The sequence below is a fragment of the Somniosus microcephalus genome, chromosome 15 (genome assembly GCF_052327205.1).
Source record: "Somniosus microcephalus isolate GS21.2 chromosome 15, FLI_Smic_1.0, whole genome shotgun sequence".
In the NCBI taxonomy this organism is placed as follows: domain Eukaryota; kingdom Metazoa; phylum Chordata; class Chondrichthyes; order Squaliformes; family Somniosidae; genus Somniosus; species Somniosus microcephalus.
The window spans coordinates 89,320,745-89,341,110 of NC_141001.1; the positions used below are offsets into that span (position 1 = coordinate 89,320,745).

General features: G+C 40.7%; 1 protein-coding gene across 3 annotated transcripts in view; it reads right to left on the reverse strand.

Annotated features, from left to right (window-relative positions):
- The window catches only part of ext2 (exostosin glycosyltransferase 2), a 168,293-nt gene that overhangs the window by 6,134 nt on the left and 141,793 nt on the right, over positions 1-20,366 (reverse strand). For all 3 annotated transcript variants that reach the window (XM_086008106.1, XM_086008104.1, XM_086008105.1), the window contains 3 exons: positions 11,740-11,883; positions 1,125-1,253; positions 281-363 (listed from right to left, as the gene is read on the reverse strand). In XM_086008106.1, coding sequence (XP_085864232.1) covers positions 281-363; positions 1,125-1,253; positions 11,740-11,883 — 356 coding nt within the window. The remainder of the gene's footprint in view (positions 1-280; positions 364-1,124; positions 1,254-11,739; positions 11,884-20,366) is intronic.

The following is a 20,366-nucleotide window of genomic DNA, read 5'->3' on the forward strand; positions in this document are numbered from 1 at the left end:
ATGTACTCACTGAATCTTTTTGACATACACCTGCCCATCTAAACTATGCAAGGCATTGTGAAACTTAGGACACTATTGCTTACAAATGTGAATGGATTCAAACAATTCCTACATCATTAATTTAGGTAAACTTGGACAGAACTTTCTTTTCTGCAGAAAGCAGTGACTAACATTTTCCAAGTGGGCTGTAAATCTGGAACCAGTCATGCATGTTTTTCTTGGGCACTTCTGAAATGGCAGACACAAGCTGTTAAATACATGGGAGGAATGGAGCACTTACCGTTCCACCATATGGGTCTGGTCCAGTGACAGTCCATCAATTGCTGTGCACTCCGGGCACTTGAACTTTTTACGTGGGGTCACCTGCGTGTCACAATAATTCCAACAATATTGATGGCATGTTTAATCCAGCTAGATGTTCAAGCACGCCTGCAGTGTAACGTGAGAGCACCATCCTTTCAGAACATTTTGCTCGAGTTCCATCTGGCTCACTAAGGCATATTTCAACTCACAAGAGGTCAATAAAATTACTAGAATGGTTTCACATTCACTGAAAGTGTGTGATGACAACCCATTAAAACCCATTTAATGATTGTTTTCACACTTCTAGGTGCCTTGTACAAGCACTGGTTGCCTGTACGATCATAAGGTGATGAAATGTTGCTTCCCCTACTTTGATATGGCCTTATTAACCTACGTCTGTTTTCTCATTAAGTTGACTGACAGATTCTATGAATATTTAGAGACTGTAAAGGCGACAAAGTTTATAGCACCCAAGTGGCTTTATACAAACCCTTCTAAGTTGCAATGCTCTTAATACGGACTTTACAAAGCAAGTCCCTTTTCAACAGTTGCTACTTACAAAGCAACATTAAAAACTTAAAAAATAAGGTTTGAAAGTTTTTGATAAACAAGACATATCAATAATTTCTGCATCATTTATGTAATTAGAATTTAAATTTACACTCTCAATTTCTAAAGAGACTTAAAATTCCAAAGTGATCTAAATCTATTTTAGTTTTAGTACAATTTTAATTATTCACATTATACTAACAACAGACAATTATAGCACTTTTGCATGATTTCTCTTTGTGAGCACTTTTCTGGCACTTCAGAAAACTTACCTTAATAGGTGCTTTTCCGGTCATGTTAGCTACCAGGAAGTTCATAGCAATGTCCTCACAGTTCATGTGTGCATCCACCCAATTTTTAATATCTCCTGGCATCTTGTAGGTATATAAGTAATTAAAATACTGACAAGATAAAAAAGAATTGCAGAAGTCCATTAGAAAGTATTATCTTTAAATGTGTAATTTATTAAGAGTTAATATGGTGCTCATTATTCTTGTATACTTTAAACATAAAATTGTTAAAACTTAATATTTTAAATGTTCTTTGAGCTACAATTTTGATCACGTGCAGTGATCAAAAATTTGATCAAGCTTCTTGTAGCTAGGCATGTATTACTTGCCATGTGTGCGGAGCGATTCAGACCTGTCTGGATTTAAAATGACCCTAGTAACTATGTCCTCCCACCAAGCAACTTAAAATTAATGCAAGGAAAGGTGCTTAAGGGCAGAAGAAAAATGGAAAATAAAGATACTAAAAAAAAAGTGCTGAAAAAAAACTAATGAACAAAAAGAATGAAAAAAATCATGGCTAATAAGTAACAAGGGGAGGGGGGGATGTTCGGGCAGGAGATGGAGAAGGTGGTAAAGGACAAAGCCATCCAGTTTTTGAATCAACTTCTGGTAGTGAAGAACTGCTGAGTGACATTTAGTCGAAGTATACATGCTTCACTGAGGCCAATAATGAGTAAGGAAGTAGATCCATGAGGAACAATTGCGTTTGGCATAGATTTTGTTTCTCTGCACGGATTGACAATTTTAAAGGGGGTACAGGAACAGAGCGACCTGGGGTACATGTACACAAATCTTTGAAGGTGGCAGGACAAGTTGAGAAAGCATATGGGATCCTTGGCTTTATTAACAGAGGAATAGTGTACAAAAGCAAGAAAGTTATGCTAAACCTTAATAAAACACTGGTGAGGCCTCAGCTGGAGTATTGTGTTCAGTTCTGGGCACCACACTTTAGGAAGGATGTCAAGGCCTTGGAGAGGGTGTAGAGCTGATTTACTAGAATGGTACCAGGGATGAGGGAATTCAGTTATGTCGAGAGACTGGAGAAGCTGGGGTTATTCTCCTTAGAGCAGAGAAGGTTAAGAGGAGATTTGATAGAGGTGTTCAAAATCATGAATGGTTTTGATAGAGTAAATAAAGAGAAACTGTTGTTTTCAGTGGCAGAAGGGTCGGTAACCAGAGGACTTGATTTAAGATGATTGGCAAAAGAAACAGAGGCGACACGAGGAAACCTTTTTAAAAAAAATAAACACAGCGAGTTGTTGTGATCCGGAATGCACTGCCTGAAAGGGCGGTGGAAGCAGATTCAATAGTAACATTCAAAAGGTAATTGGATAAATACTTGAAGGGAAAAAATGATAGGGCTTTGGGGAAAGAGCAGGGGAGTAGGATTAATTGGATAGCTCTACCAAAGAGTTGGCATTGGCACGATGGGCCGAATGGCCTCCTTCTGTGTTGTATCATTCTATGATTGCAAGCCTCAATTCATGCTGAACACCAGAACCCTATGAAAGGAAACAAGAACCAGTGTTGCTTTATGAAAATTGCGCCAAACTACTGTGTTCCCTATCTGCACATTCCTTATGAAAATTCAGTAATACGTCAGTGGATTGAAACGGCACTCACTAAATGCCAGTATAAAGGTGACTGAAGGCCAACTGTTCAATTTCAGATTCTCTGCAACCAGGAGCTAATTAATAAAGTGAGGCCGAAGGAGATACAAGCAAAAGTACACCTCCCACAGATTTGTCCTCTTTTAACTAAGAGGTATGTATTCGGGGGTGGGGGCTGCTTTGTAGGGAGAATGTTATGCTGAGCATGAATATTTACAATCTGCACTTGCATAACAACATTTTAAACTCGAATATCCAGTCGGCACATTGTTTGCCTGCGCATACTACGCCAATGCAAAGAGCGTTTAAACACATGCAAAAGGAGAATGTTTGCCACAGCCTCTTAAGCAAGCAGTACATTTAACCAAGTTATTTATGTGAGCGATGTGGATTAGAAACAGGTTTGCCTCTTGTGGGACAGGACTCAACAATTCCCACCAATTGTGATACAGTGTATTACATTCAACTTCAGACTCAATTACTCCAATGCTCTGTTTGGCCTTCCTTCATTCACCCTCCATAAACTTCAGCTCATCCAAAACTCTGCTGCCCATATTCTATCCTGCACAAAGTCCTGCTCAACCATCCTTGCTGGCCTACATTGGCTCCCAGTTCCCCAATGCCTCAAATTTGAATTCCCATCCTTGTTTAAATCCCACCATGCCCTCACCCTCACCCTCCTCCCTGAATCTTCTATTCCTTTGAATGTGACCTCTGGCAGACCCACCATTGCCCTTCAATATGGTGGCTGAAGATCAATGAAGAAGATGAAGTAATAGTAATACTAACTCTCTCATCAATGTTCCTAGTTTCTTATCTAGATCCATGTTGTATCCTGGGTTCCGTGACTTTTGCTTTAATTAGAAGTCTCATTTACCTACATAACAATAATGATTACACTTCAAAAGTAATTCATTGGCTGTGAAACACTACAGGACGCCATGATGACATGAAAGGAACTATATCCTGTTTTTGTTCCTAGTGTAGAAGTTCTCCTGATTCACATCTCATAAAATGACCATGAGAATACATCTCTGTCATATTGTTCGAGTACTCAAAACATGTCCTATTCACCGCCTCCAATTTTCAGACAGAACATAAGAACGAAGGAACAAGAAATGGCCAATCAGCCTAATGAGCTACCTCCATCATCTTGGTCCTTTTTCCAGGATGTGTCTAGACTTTAAAAAATGTATTTAATTTCCCATCCTAAACTGTCTGCTCTTTGAGTAGAGCTAGCATTTATTGTTCTAGATCGAAGGCTATTCTATAACTTGATGACTCAGCATCAGGAGAGTATCCTTTTAAGCTAACGGTTTTCTATGTTTATAATTGCGTCTTGGATTACCTCTCGGTTTTATACAAATCACTTCGCTTCATTCATCATTTTAACTAACTGGAGTCATATCCTCCTAAATCTTTTTTCTAATAGGAATACATTTAACAGTTTGGTGCTAAAAAAAAAAAATTTTCATCGCCCCTCTCTAAATCCTTTTAGCTGCACCTATATTTTTTCTTAAACTTGTTGATCACAGTACTCCATACGGGGGTCATACTAATGCTTCATAAAGTGTCAGTAACACTTCCTTGGGTTTATATGTTGCAGATCTGCTAATAGATTCTAGTTGCAATTTTTGTAACCATTGCTATACATTATCATCATATTTCCAATGTTTGCTGAAAATTTACATCTAAATCTTTTTGCTGACTCAACTTAATGATAAACCCATCTATCTGTAATGTTTTCTATTTTAACACCTGTTATCCTAGTTACCTTACATTGTTCATTAAATTTCATTTGCAATTCATTGCCCGATTGTTACGTGTTTCAGATCTTTCTGAATTTGTTTCCTGTGAATATCTTGAATTCCAACACAGCTCGATAACTGAAAAGTAAAAATGCAGTTTCTTCAGGTCTTTCGCAAGTCTAAGAAACAGACACCTCTGGGCAGGGAGTTAACTTTCAACTTCGGCGGGGCTGAAAAACTGCCGATATCAGATCGGCTGCTCGTTATAAACCCTGCCTGATTTTCCTTTCCATTGAAGTCTGTGGAAAAGAAAATCAGGCAGAGTGTGCTTTGGGCAGCTGATCGGATAGCACCAGTTTTCCGCACCTGCTGGTGTTGAAAGTTACCCTCCCACCTCTGATGAGTCTATCCTTGGTCGTTCTTCATCTATCGATATTCTTGGCCTTATTATCTCCTCTGGATAAAACTGTGTCCAACAAGCTCAGTTTCCTCGATCAGGCCAAATACTTGTACTCCCCTTAACAAACTTCAATATTATTAAGCCCAACTCCATCAGAAGCTTTTCTAGCATTTCTCTTGCAATCATGGACAGGATGGAAAAAAAGCAATATGCGATCCCTGACTTAACTCTAAGCTCTAATCTCTCTCTTCCCCGCCCCCCCCATTGCCACCTTTCTTCCTATTCATTAGTTTATCAATATTATTACTATGTTAGTGCTCCTTTAACTTTTTTTCTCTTGTTCCTTTTAGGCTTGAAATACACTGTTGTACATTTTCTTGCCCCTCCCTACGTTTAGAGTATTGAAACCAAGGCTGATTTCACAGTCTGCAATTTTAATTAATTCTTTCTCAGTACTGCAAAGCTGAGACTCCTTACTTCTTCCAGTCCTTCTTTCAGTTGTATAATCCTCAGGCTTTTAAACATTTAAGTTTGGCATCACCAAATCAATTCTTCCTGATTTACCTCACCTCTTTTATTCATTTCAACATATGTGGTGTCCTGCACCATGGACTTTGACACCTTGATTCTCAGAAAAAAACTGCAAGATGTTCTACTTTTAGTATAGTCATCAAGGCCATCTATCAAAATTACAAACAGCAGTCTCCAGTGCTGTTCCTTAGGTACTCCGGTCATAACTGTCCACTTCGAATAGGACTGATAGAACAGTTCACCACCCTTTTTTCTTACCATTTAACTAATCTAGATTTCAATTTACAACATCTGCCTTTAATGACTTGTAAAAGAAAAATCAGATACAGTTCACTGTGAAGTTCATTCACTCAACTATTCCTGGATTAATTCCATCTCGCGCCATCATCTTATGAATATTCAAACACTGCAGTTTTTATTAAAAGGAACCATTTCATAGCAAATCATATTCCCATGTTCTCCATGGGCACACTTCCAATTAATGGGAAAAAAATTAATATTTTCTACAGTAGAAGACAATGTCACAAGTCACTTTTTCCCCTTCCTTGAAGAGGACAAGTTGTTCTTAAATACTTCATCTATTCTGAACCCATCCAAATAACTCAATTCCTCCTAATAGCCCTCGCAAATTCTGTTACCAATTTTCCCTTATCGATGTCGCAGTTTTAAAATTTAGTTTAATCTGTTTACCCATTTTCTCATCCCCTAGTCTGCTTAACGCTTTTAAAGAATTTCTAATCTTCCCTTATACGATCTTCAATTTCCATATTTAACTTCTAGATGCTATATATTTAATTTGCACTTTCTATCTGAATACAACAACAACGTGCACTTATATAGCACCTTTAACGTAGTAAAACATCCCAAGGTATTCACAGCAGCATTATCAAACAAAATTTAACACAGCCACACAAGGAGCTATTAGGACAGATGACTAAAAGCTTGGTCAAAGAGGAACGTTTTAAGGAGTGTCTTAAAAGGAGAGAGAGGCAGAGAACTTTAGGGAGGGAATTACAGAACTTAGGGCCTAGGCAACTGAAGGCATGGCTGCCAACTGAGTGATGAAAATCGGGGATACACAAGAAGCCAGAATTGGAGGAGCGCAGAGATCTCGGAGGTTTGTAGGAGGTTACAGAGATAGGGAGGGGCGAGGCCATGGAGGAATTTGAATACAAGGATGAGAATTTTAAAGTTGAGGCATTGCCAGACTGGGAGCCAATGTAAGTCAGCAAGCACAAGGCTGATGGGTGAACGGGACTTGGTCCGAGTTAGGATACGGGCAGCAGAGTTTTGGATAAGCTCAAGTTTACGGAGGGTGAAAGGTGGGAGGCCAGCAGAAAGAGCTTTGGGATAGTTGAATCTAGAGGTAACAAAGAGATGGATGAGGGTTTTAGCAGCAGGGCAAAGATGGGCGGAGGTGGAAGAAGGTGGTCTTGGTGATGGAGGGGATATGGGGTCGGTAGCTCAGCTCAGTGTCAAATAGGATGCCATGATTGTGAACGGTCTAGTTCAGCCTCAGACAGTGGCCAGGGAGAGGGCTGGAGTCGGTGGCTAGGGAATGGAGTTTGTGGCAGGGACCAAAGACAATGGCTTTGGTTTTCCCAGTATTTAATTGGAGGATATGTCTGCTCAACCACTACTATGCCAGCTAAGTACAATTATAAATAGTAGGCTTCTATCCAGTGCCCGTCCATCACACCTCTGTACAGCAAAAATTAGTGATTGGCTAAAAAGCAGTTTGATTCAGTTATTAAGTACCAATGAGGAATAAGTAAGCAACAGAAAACTGAGCAGTCAAAGCACTTTGACATAAATCTGGTCATTCATGTGGAAATGACTTGTGAAATAATACTGGGCGGCCTGCTGATGGCGCTGTCCAGGGAGAGTATAAATACTCGGGGTTGGGCCCAGCTTGCTCAGGACATTCTTTAACAGGAACTAGTGAAGGACACAACTAGACCTCCATGTTGTAAAACAGTTGATTAAAGCTTTGTTTAACGCTTAGACCAAGTGCCTAGTAGTTTTCTTACGTCACACTTTTCTTTCTGAAAGCTCCGAAACCCCAAACTCTTCCAGTGCTCCAAAATACACAAAACCCCAGTGTTTCCAAACTCTAGGATCCCTCATCCACCTTGGTGTGCTACCAGACCATGCATGAGTACTCCTAAACCTCAGCACTTCCCAGTACTCCTAGACCAACCCAACACAAAATGTTTACTCTCCAGCATCGTTCACCCTTGCCCGTTGAGAGATCCTGGATAGCATCGCCCCTGCAATTACACTCAAGGACCAGCTCCATTGAGTGGTCCAAGCCGTGGACCATAGTTCTCTGATACCCCAAGAGTACTTCCAGATGGCAATCACTGCACCCCCCAAAAATTCTCCCAGGCCCCATTCTTCTGTGCCCACTGTCTCCTACACATCAACCTGTGGCTCTATCACTCCCTGTATCTCCACTCCTTTCCAGCTCAAGTTCCCAGCTCCCATTTTATCTTACATGTGTTCCACCACTTTCCGGACAGCCTCTGTCTGCCTGATTCTAGTATCTATCTTCAATCTAGTAGATGGCGCCTACCATCCTATTGTGTATTCTGGGCTTTATAAAAGTTGAGTATACAGGCAAAGTAACTTAGAACCATATGCTTACAGCACAGAAGGAGGGCATTTGGCTTGCTGATCCTGTGCTGACTCTTTGCTACAATGATCCAAAATTAAGTCAGCGGCTTTGCTCGCTCCCAAAATATTTATCCATTCGGTTTAAATGATGTAATGGTTTCTGCCTCAGCTACACCATGTGGCTAAGTATTCTACTCTCCAACAGCACGGTGTGTAAATTAAATTCTTCTAACCTCGCTCCTCAATTTCTTAGTGACTATTTTAAATTGATGACCCCTCATCACTGATTTTTCCCCACCAGAGGAAATAATCTCTCCCTAGTCACACTATCAGAATCCTTCATAATGTAAAAAAATTAATTAAATCTCCTCTTAATCAGCTCTGTTCCAGTGGAAATAGTCCCAATATTTCAGGTCTCTACTTGTGCAAGTGTAACACAGATTGGGACAGAAACAGTAAAAAGGAGGCAATTGCAACAGAAAAACACACACAAAAAGAGAGAGAAAGAATGAGAAAAAGATTCAGAGACAAAGAGAACACAATAAGAACCAGAGCCATACAGAGGAACAGGAGGAGGCCATTCAGCCCCTCCAGCCTGTTCCGCCATTCACTGAGATCATGGCTGATCTGCGACCTAACTCCATATACCCACCTTTGGCCCATATCCCTTAATACTATTGGTTAACAAAAATCTATCGATCTCAAATTTAAAATGAACAATTATCTAGCATTAATTGCCATTTGCGGAAGACAGTTCCAAACTTCTACCACCCTTTGTGTGTAGAAGTGTTTCCTAATTTCACTCCTGAAAGGTCTGGCTCTAATTTTTAGACTGTGCCCCTAGCCCTAGACTCCCCAACTAAACAGGAATAGTTTCTTTCTATCTACCCTATCTGTTTCTTTAAATAGCTTTAAAACTTCGATCAAATCACCCCATAACCTTCTAAATTCTAGGGAATACAACCCTAATTTGTGTAATCTCTCCTCTTAATTTAACCCTTGGAGTCTGGGTATCATTCTGGTAAACCTACACTGCACTCCCACCAAAGCCAATATATCCTTCCTAATGTGTATTCACAGTACTCAAGGTGTGGTCTAACCAGAGCTTTGTATAGCTTCAGCATAACTTCTACCCCCTTGTATTCTAGCCCTCTAGGTATAAAGGCTAGCATTCCATTAGCCTTTTTGATTATTTTCTGTACCTATTCATGACATTTTAATGATCTATGTGCCTGGACCCCCAAGTCTCTTTGGACCTGCACTGTTTTTAGCTTTTCACCATTTATAAAGGACACTGCTCTATCCTTTTTAGGTCCAAAGTGGATGACCTCACATTTGCCTACACTGAAATCCATTTGCCACAGTTTTACCGATTCACTTAATCTGTCGATATCCCTTTGTAATTTTATGCTTTCATCTACACTGTCTACAATGCCGTCTATCTTTGTGTCATTGGCAAATTTGAATATGTGGCTTTCTATGTCATCATCTAAGATGTTAATAAATACTGTGAATAGTTGCGGCTCCAACACAGATCCCTGCGGGACACCATTAGTCACATCCTGCCAATTAGAGTACCTGCCCATTATCCCTACTCTCTGTCTCCTGCTGCTCAGCCAATTTCCTAACCAGGTCAATAATTTGCTTTCAATACTATGGGCTTCAACCTTAGTTAACAGTCTTTTATGCGGGACTATCAAATGCCTTCTGGAAGTCCATACAAATAACATCCATAGACATTCCTCTGTCCACTACTTCAGTCACCTCTTAAAAAAAAAAAAAATATCCATCAGGATTGTCAGGCATCACCTACTTTCAGAAATCCATGCTGGCTCTCTCTGATCAGCCAAAAATTTTCAAGGTGTTCAGTCACCTTATCCTTAATTATAGACTCTAGTAATTTCCTGACAACAGATGTTAGGCTAACTGGTCTATAATTCCCTGGTTTCCCCCTCTCGCCATTCTTAAACAGCACAGTGACATGTGCAATTTTCCAATCTAAAAGGGACAGTTCCTGAATCGAGAGAACTTTGGAAGATTATAGTTAGGGCATCTGCAATGTGCTCACCTACTTCCTTTAAACCCTGGGATGGAAACCATCTGGTCCTGGGGATTCATCACTCTTTAGTGCCATTATTTTCTTCATGACTGCTAGTTTGCTTACGTTAATTTTATTAAGTCCCTGTCCCCCGATTCAATATTAGTTTCCTTGGGATTTCCGGCACTGGCGCAAAGTAATTATTCAACATGTTCGCCATTTCCTCATCATTGACAATATCACCAGTATCAGTTTTAAAGGGGCCAAAATTGTTCCTGATCACCCTCTTTTTCCTAATAGGCAGAAAAATGATAAAGATAAACAGGAAGACAGAAAAAACTAGAGAGTAGGAAAGAATGAGACACACATTAGAAAAAGAGAGACCATTTTATTTTTCCCCAGGAGCAACAGCACAGGAGATCAACTGTATTATAACACACTGTGCATGAAATAGCATAACGTCTTTTTTCATTATAAAGCAGCATGTTCTTTGACACCATGAGCAATGCCACAAGGGAGCCACTAAAATATAAGGTTTCGAAAAGCATCAGTCATACTTTAGATGTGATATATGCTAATTTCTGTGCAATACTTTTAAACAAAGTATTTTTTTTTTTTTTTATAAAAAGGAAGCTAATTATTTCCAACTTGGAGAAACTTCCCCAGCAACGAAAAATGCCTTATACTGGCCTATGGAAGTCCCCAAGAACTTCTAATTCACCTCAGCATGTTTAACAATTAGATACGCTGGCCTTAAATAGACTGGTCAGGTCATACACACCTGCCCACAAGTAGAATAATACATTTTGCATTATGAGGTAAAATGCTCCTCTCTCTAAAAATGGTATATTCTCCAAATTTTTACAGGAAATCAAGGGTACTAATACTGTTCATTTTTGTTTCGCATTTTTCCTCAATTTGGTGTATTCCCTGATTTAGTCTCCCCTTTTGATCCTTATGGCTTTCGGTCTTCTTGAAATCTGGTATTAATTTTATTAACTCTGACATATAGTCACACCACCTATGCCACAATATCAAATTTAATGATATTTTGATCATGGTACCCAAATGCTCACCTACTGTTGAAATTTTCACCACCTCCGTCTCACTACTAAACATTAGGACACTTAATTCTTTGCTACTCTTGGTTATGACATGTTGTCAAGAAGTTGTCTTGCATTAGTTCATGAACTTCTCTCTTTGAAAGGCCCGTTTACCCATTTCACTGTACATCATGGCAACAAGAATTCTCTCATAACAGTCATCCTCCATTTTCCTTGGTGCCCTTTAAATTTGTTCAAATATTTCTACATCTACTTCTCTTGTCCTGGAGATCTGTAGTCATTTCCAATTTGTACTTTCCTTTTCTTGGTATCTCAGATTTTCCAGAAAACTGACTTACCCCTTCCTTCATCCAAAATTAAATGTTGTTGTTTTGTTGAATTTCAGATCTTCCTTCACAAACCAGACAAACCCTACTTTTTTTTTATTTTTTTAAAAACAATTTTGGCAAAGTTCTGGTTCTTTGTGGAATGAAATGTAAAATGCATTTGAAACTTGATTTCTTCCAGTTAATCAATGATGGCAATATAGTAGGAACTAATTATAACTGTATTAACTCCAATGTTAAGGTGATTTTAAAACTTATTTGTACCTTGTGGTAGAAGGCAGCTCCAGTTAATACCATTGAGACCTCATTCGTCCATTCCGACTCATATTTCCATTTGCTAGTCTCGTGGTCCCACAAATGAAGTCGGCCTGGGTATCCCACCAGCCTGTCAGGAAACTCACGCCACACCTACACACAACCAGAAATTCCAACCATTATTACTGGCTTCATCTAGGATAGAAAAATCTATTGATCCAGTTATTAACCTCAATTATCCATTATAAATTATCGGCCAGTGACCTGAATTTACCAACTCCGCATGTGCAACATTTGTTAAATAAACATCGAAATCGGATTTTACATTTTATTTCTGCCATTATTACATTGTCACTAGAATTAAAATAAATCACAATTATTGCATACCAATTTTTGCAATCCATTAGCTTTTTAAGCTTCCAATATGCAAGCTATCCTCCTCAGGCAGGTGGGCAGTATGGACTAATTCAGTGCCATTTCTGGGGATAATGTCTACATTTTTCCTTCAAAAAAAAAACTAGCTGTAACTTCTGTACTCACTTCCTTATCTACATTCATGTCTTGAAGATAGTGACTTGTGTTGGGGTATGGCTGAACAGGCCCAATGTCTGCCTTCTGGTACTTGACCCAAATGCCTAGTCTTCATGTTTGAGTCTGAAGTCAAATGCCATCAGGCCATTCAACTGCAAAGGATAGAACAGCTGAGACTGTACTGTCTTCATCCAAAGTCCACACACAAGTACTTTTCAGCAGGAGACATTGGGTAACAATCAGCAGAGAATTGTCAAAAATCCTCCCCCCCACCCCCAGGTCACCGAAGCCAACTGCAGTGCTCCACCACCACCCACCTGAGAGGAAGTCAGCTAACTCAGCAGAGACCAGTATCAAACTTGGGATCTTCCTGGTCTACAGAACTCAGTAGCACACTAGACACGGCACTGATGCACCAATTCTCCTCTTTCAGATTTGCAAACTGATCCTAAGGAAAGGTCTACGTGTGCAAAGCATTAATTTTGTCATATACATGTGGTTTCACATTTCACCAAGACAATATACAATATAAATGGTTTATATCAAATTCATTGATGTTCAGATTGTTCATCAGAAGCACCAAGCGACCACATGGCAGTGAGGGGGGAGTGGTATAACCTGGTGTTGTCCACTCGCACTGGTTACTGGTATAACAATATAGCTTCAATATCTTTTCAAGCATTTGAACCTGGGGTTATTGCCCAGACTAGTAGCTAGCAGGCTGCTAAATTCAAAAAGCAAAAAAAATATATGCTTAATGTGATCAACAAAGCATGATTTAAAAAAAAAAAAATCATAATTGCTACATCTAACAAAAACTGGTCCCACCTCAAAGTTCAAGTTGGAAAGTTTCACAAATAATTTCTAAATGCAGCTGCCAAAGTGAATTAAAAATATAATTCTAATAATAGGACATTAAAACAGAGCCCAATGGAGACACAAAGTAGTATGTCTCAACTGGTGGGCTTGAGCGCAACTACAAAATCAACAAGCAAGGTTTACTGTGCACTGAATGCGTCCATCTCCTCCCTCAATAACACGAACACTCCCATTTTAAGAAAAATACAGCGGAGACATGAGGAGACGGGGCTTGTGGCCAAGAGAATACCTGTGAATTTAAAAGTGCTCGTCTCAATATGAAACTAACGGAGGTACAAGAAAGTAGCAGATTCTAACAGTCACAACACCAACAGTTGAATACTTAACTTATAATAAGTTCATATAAAAGCAGTTCAGTATCAAAGGCGGAGTACATGTCATTAGCAGCTGCATACAATTAGACTTCTACACCAGCACTTCATTTGTCAAATGTTAAGTGATGAGCAGTCTGAGCGAGGATTACAGCATTTGTTTAGCATCATTAGCATGTTTTTAAAAAAAGTACAACTAAACAGAAAACAAGCACACGAACCAAACCAAAGCACTGTTTAATGGACTCTTAATTGCTTCAAAGACTACTGTGTAGATTAAAGGATCAGTTTATGATTACAAACATAGGCTTTACCATGGCAGACCGGATCATAATTACCAAGTCAGCTGCCCTTCAATCAGAATCTGCAATTAACTGGCTTTTGTCAATGTTTTTTCGCATGCAGTTTCCCACTAACTTTCATTTCATATGCAGAACCACATTATGAAAGATTCACAAAGTTTTATTTGTCTGGTAACTAGAAACATAACACGAAAAAGGGATCCTGCAGAAAAGGGTGTTCATGGAAAATTGGAAATATGCGATACTTGTATTGTACCTCAACATGCACTTTAAGCAGGTCCTAGAGGTGAAGCGGGGACAGTGAGCGAGAGAGTAGAGTGAAGGAAGTTAGATTAGAAACTATGCTATCTTCACGCATTTGGAAAATCATGCATCCCTCTCCTTTAAAAGGAAAATTGGCAATAGGAGTCGTTAGCTTATCTGACTTTTCTTTGGCTGAAAAATGGCAATGTTTTACTAAATAAATGAGCCATTAAAGCTGCCAGATTGTCATAGTTCACTATAGTCCTTCAGGGAAGGCAGCCTGCTAACGCCAACCTGGTCTGACATGCATGTGACTCCAGTCCCACATTACGTGCTTTATTATTAAAGCCCCCTGAAGAAGCCTAACAAAGCCATTCAGTTTAAAAAAGAAAGCAACCATTACAAAGCTGCAGCGATTTAAGAAGATGGCCCACCACCATCTTCGCAGGACAACTAGAGATGGGCAACAAATGTAGTTATTCCAGCAACTACATTCCCAAAATAACACAAAAATATACACTTTTTGGCCAAATTAGTAAATCTTTATTGGTTTCGTGAGAGACAAAAAATACAGTACCTGTATTTGAAAAAGACTAACTATATGCATTCTGTGTCAGATGGACGATTAATGGCCTGTATTTTCCGATCGGAGGCTTCCTGCGTGCGGAGGCCTCAGATCTGGAAAAAATCTACGCCCTTATCTGAGGGCTCCAGAGGTCCGGCCATTTCCGCTCCTGGGCCTCTCCACGACGAAATGCGCAGGGTCCACGTATCCCAGGGGCGCATGCGGTTTGCAAATGTCCCTAGGATCATGTGGGCCACGGGGAACCAATGGGAGAAGGGAATCTCCCTTCATACTTTTGCCAGCTTAGAAAAAACATCAAAACATTAATTTTTTAAAAATCATGTTTTTAAAATGAGTTAAAATTACATTAAATTAAATATTTTAAACAAATATTTAATTTTTTGAAAAAGTTTTTTTTTTTTTTAAAAAAACGGCTAAAAATAATTACCTTGTTTAAAAGTATTTTAAAATTAAAAACGAGTGAATTTTTTTTTTTTTTTTTACTTTTTTAAACTCTTATGCTGGTAAAAGCAGGCCTTACACCTGCTTTTACCAGACATAAGATTTCTATGGGTTTTCTGCGGGCGGAGGGTCTGCAGAAAGCGGAACTCTTCCCCCGCAGAGGCCCTTTTCCAGAGAGGATTCTTGACAGATCGGAAGTGCCGGTTTTCAGCGCATGCGTTTCGCATGCCTGAAACCGGCACTTGCGAAGTCCCTACGGGTGTGTACACAGCTTGTACACACCTGTAGGCATCGGAAAATATGGGCCAATATGTTGGTTTACCGTCTGTCTGCTTTTGAACTAGATAGTTGTGGGGGGTTTTTTTGGGGGGGGGGGGGGGTCTGTCCTGTAAATTTGATAATCAAAAACAGGACAGAAAAAAAATCCATTTTCAATTGCTGCCTGAATGCAGGAGCGTGTTCTCTGGTTTCCTGAACGCGCACAGCATTTAGGTTTCAATAATGGCTTCTCATCCGTATATCCAGAACCCTGTCCCCCATAAACCTGGTTTTAGACCAGGAAAATGTGGCCTAACATGTAAGCTGAAGCTCTACAGGTGAACAGAATGTTCCTTTCTAAACTAGGCACCCTCAAGTTAGCAGGCTTTGAGTCAACAGCATTCAATTTATTCTTGCTTGAGAAACTAAAACCTGTTTTTATTCTTTGACTTTAAAAATGGCTCTGTAACATGCAATCCAAGTCAGAAGCAACTATCCTCCCCCAAGACTTCAACAAACTTTAAAGCCCTGGAATCCTCTGACAAGATCATTCACTTTTCTTCTCTGCTGACAAAACTCAGACCAGGGGTTCTGTCACATCAGAATACATTTCTGTTCATCACATAATAAACTCATAGTGTAACAGCTGTTAAAAGCTCTAAGTTAATGAGAATGATCATTTCAAGGGAAGATTTGTGCTAGTGCATATATTTAGACTATCATCCAATTGTTAATTAGAAGTATGAGTGCACGGTTTAGTCTGTTAAAGCAAATAAAACTGATTTTTAAGTTACAATTTAGAAGCACATACATGGATATGGTTAGTTTAAAAAGGAATAAGAGGAGTACAGTATACATTGGTCTAAGTAAGCTTCGGGAAAACAAAAGTCGATAAATAAACTAAAACTAGAAAATTAAAAGTAATATAAGGGTTAAGTCATGGCAGTAGAGCTCGGACCTGTGTCATGCTCCTCCTGTAACATGTGGGAAATCAGGGACGCTTCCTGTGTCCCTGACGACTATGTGTGCAGGAAGTGTGTCCAGCTGCAGCTCATGTGGGACCGCATGACGGCCCTTGAGCTGCAGGTGGACTCACTTTGGAGCATCCACGATTCTGAGAGGGGTGTGGATAGCACATTTAGTGAGTTGGTCACACCGCAGGTTAAGGCCAGCGTAGACAGTACATGGGTGACCAAAAGGCAGAGCAAGGGCAGGAAGGTAGTGCAGAAATCCCCTGGGGTTGTCTCCCTTAGCAACAGGTTCACCGCCTTAGGTACTGTTGTCGGGGGGGGTGACACATCGGGGGAAGGCACCAGCAGCCAGGCTCATGGCACCATGACTGGCTCTGTTGCAAAGAAGGGAGGGAAAAAGAGTGGCAGGGCTATAGTAATAGGGGATTCGATTGTAAGGGGAATAGATAGGGGTTTCTGTGGTCGCGACCGAGACTCCAGGATGGTATGTTGCCTCCCTGGTGCAAGGGTCAAGGATGTCTCGGCGCGGGTGCAGAACATTCTGGAGGGGGAGGGGGAACAGCCAGTTGTCGTGATACATGTTGGTACCAACGACGTAGCTAAAAAAAGGGAAGAGGTCCTACAAGTAGAATTTAGGGAGTTAGGAGCCAAACTAAAAAGTAGGACCTCGAAGGTAGTAATCTCGGGATTACTACCAGTGCCACGTGCTAGTAAGAGTACAGAGAACAGGATAGTTAGGCTAAATACGTGGCTTGAGCAGTGGTGTAAGAGGGAGGGTTTTAAATTTTTGAGGCATTGGAACCAGTTTTGTGGTAGGTGTGACCTATACAAAAGGGACGGTCTACACCTGTGCAGAGATGGAACTGATGTTCTCGGGGTAATTTTTGATAAAGCAGTTCGGGAGCATTTAAACTAGTATGGCAGGGGGCTAGAAACCTATGTAGTGAAATAGAGGAAAGTGAAAGGCAGACAGAAATAAATGATAAAAGGGTGAGGAACAAAAAACAAAGGGCCAAACTAATTCATAAAAAATGTGAGCATAAAAAAAGCCTGAGGGTTTTATACCTTAATGCGAGAAGCATCAGGAACAAGGTAGATGAATTAGCTGTGGAAATAGAGGTTAATAATTATGATCTAATTGGGATTACGGAAACATGGTTGCAGGGTGAGCAGGGCTGGGAGCTTAACATACAGGGGTATTCAGTATTTAGGAAGGATCGACAAAAAAGAAAGGGAGGAGGGGTAGCATTGCTAGTAAAAGAGGGGATAAATGCAATTGAAAGGAAGGATATTAACTCAGTTAATACAGAATCTATATGGGTGGAGCTAAGAAATAGCGAGGGGCGAAAAACATTAATAGGAGTGGTATATAGGCCTCCAAATAGTAAAATAGAGGTTAGGGAGGGCATCACGAGGGAAATTAGAGAAGCGTGCAATAAGAGCACAGCTGTCATCATAGGTGACTTTAACTTACATATAGATTGGACTAGCCTAATCAGTAAAAATAATGAGGAGGAGGAATTCCTTGAGTGTTTGAGGGATGGTTATCTGGATCAATATGTCGAGGAACCAACTCGGGAACAGGCTATATTGGACTGGGTACTGTGCAATGAGAAGGGACTAATCAGTAATCTTGTTGTACGGGGACCCTTGGGTCAGAGCGATCATAACATGATCGATTTCTCACTCGAAATGGAGAGCGAAGAAATTGACTCAGAGACTAAGGTCCTGAATTTAAACAAGGGGAATTATGATGCCATGAGACGGGAACTGAGTAGGTCTGAGTGGACAACGTTCCTGGGAGGACTGGAGGTAGATAAACAATGGCAAACATTTAAAGATAGAATGACAAAATTGCAAAAATTGTTTATACCAATCTGGCATAAAAGGAAATCTAAAAAGGTGACTCAACCGTGGATAACAGGGGAAATTAGAGACAGCATAAAATCCAAAGATAGGGCGTATAAAATAGCCAAAAAAAGCGCCAGAGCGGAAGATTGGGAACAGTTTAAGATAGAGCAAAGGAGGGCAAAGGGCATAATCAAGAGGGGCAAAATAGCTTACGAAAACAAGCTGGCGGAAAATATAAAAACTAACTCCAAAAGCTTTTATAAGTATATCAAAAGGAAAAGACTGGTGAAAACCAAAGTTGGTCCATTGCAGTCAGATACGGGGGAATATATAATGGGAAATAAGGAAATGGCAGATCAACTAAATGCATACTTTGGGTCAGTCTTTACGAAGGAAGACACAAAAAACCTCCCTGGGATATCGGGAAAAATAGGGACATTGGCAAAGGAGGAACTGACGCAAATCAATATCTCTAAGGATATGGTGTTAAGGAAGCTAAAGGGATTGAAGGTGGACAAATCCCCAGGGCCTGATAACATGCATCCTAGGGTACTGAAGGAGGTGGCCCTAGAGATAGCGGATGCACTAAGGATGATTTTTCAGAATTCATTAGACTCGGGAACAGTACCGATGGATTGGAGGGTAGCTAACGTTACCCCACTATTCAAAAAGGGGGGTAGGGAAAAAGCAGGTAATTACAGACCTGTAAGCCTTACATCAGTTGTGGGCAAAATGCTGGAGTCCATCATTAAGGATGAAATAGCGGAGCACTTAGCAAATGGGGACAGGATAGGACAGAGTCAACATGGATTTACAAAGGGTAAATCGTGCTTGACTAATCTATTGGAATTTTTTGAGGGAGTAACTGGTAGAATAGATGGGGGAGAGCCAGTAGATGTGGTGTACCTGGACTTCCAAAAGGCCTTCGATAAGGTCCCACATAAAAGATTAGCATGGAAAATTGAGGCTCATGGGATAAAGGGGAAAGTTTTGGCGTGGATAGGGAACTGGCTGTCAGATAGAAAACAGAGAGTTGGAATAAACGGCTCATTTTCTGAATGGCAGGCAGTAACAAGTGGGGTACCACAGGGATCTGTCCTGGGCCCCCAGCTGTTCACAATTTACATTAATGACCTGGATCAGGGAGTCGGATGCAGCATTTCCAAATTTGCAGACGACACTAAACTAGGAGGGGGGGTGGGCTCAGAGGAAGAGACCAGGAAGCTCCAGAGCGATTTGGACAGACTGGGCGATTGGGCGGATAAATGGCAGATGCACTATAATGTGGACAAGTGCGAAGTTATCCACCTTGGGTGCAGGAACGGGAGGGCAAATTATTATTTAAATGGCAATAGATTGGGAGAGGGGGAAGTACAGAGAGACCTGGGTGTTCTTGTACACCAGTCACTGAAGGCGAGCATGCAGGTGCAACAGGCGGTCAAGAAGGCAAACGGTATGCTGGCCTTCATAGCAAAAGGGTTAGAATACAGGAACAGGGATACCTTGCTGCAGCTGTACAGGGCACTGGTGAGACCACACCTCGAGTACTGTGTACAGTTTTGGTCGCCTCATCTGAGGAAGGATGTTCTTGCCATGGAGGGGGTGCAGCGGCGATTCACCAGGCTGATACCAGGAATGGCGGGAATGACCTATGAGGAGAGACTATGTAGTTTAGGGATGTACACACTGGAGTTTAGAAGATTGAGAGGGGACCTCATAGAAGTGTATAAAATTCTGACAGGTCTAGACAGACTGGATGCAGAAGGAATGTTTCCCTTGGCGGGTGAGAACAGAACTAGAGGACATAATTTAAGGATAAGGGCTAAACCATTTAGGACAGAGATGAGGGGGAATTTCTTCACTCAGAGAGTGGTGAACCTGTGGAACTCATTGCCACAGAGGGCAGTGTACGCCAGCTCATTAAATATATTTAAGAGGGAATTAGATATATTTCTACGGGCAAAAGGGGTTAAGGGTTACGGAGAGAAGGCGGGGACGGGATACTGAATTAAAGGATCAGCCATGATCTCATCGAATGGCGGAGCAGGCACGAAGGGCCGAATGGCCTACTCCTGCTCCTATCTTCTATGTATCTATGATATCAGTGAAACCCATTAATTGGCTATCCTACATTTAAGAGATGTCACTCATTCTAACGGAAAGAAGATCTTTGCAAAATGTGGTAAACCACTGTTTGTATTCCTGTTTGTCCTGTTTGTATTCCACTGTGTACATGCCTGGACATGCCTCGGCTGACTCCTCC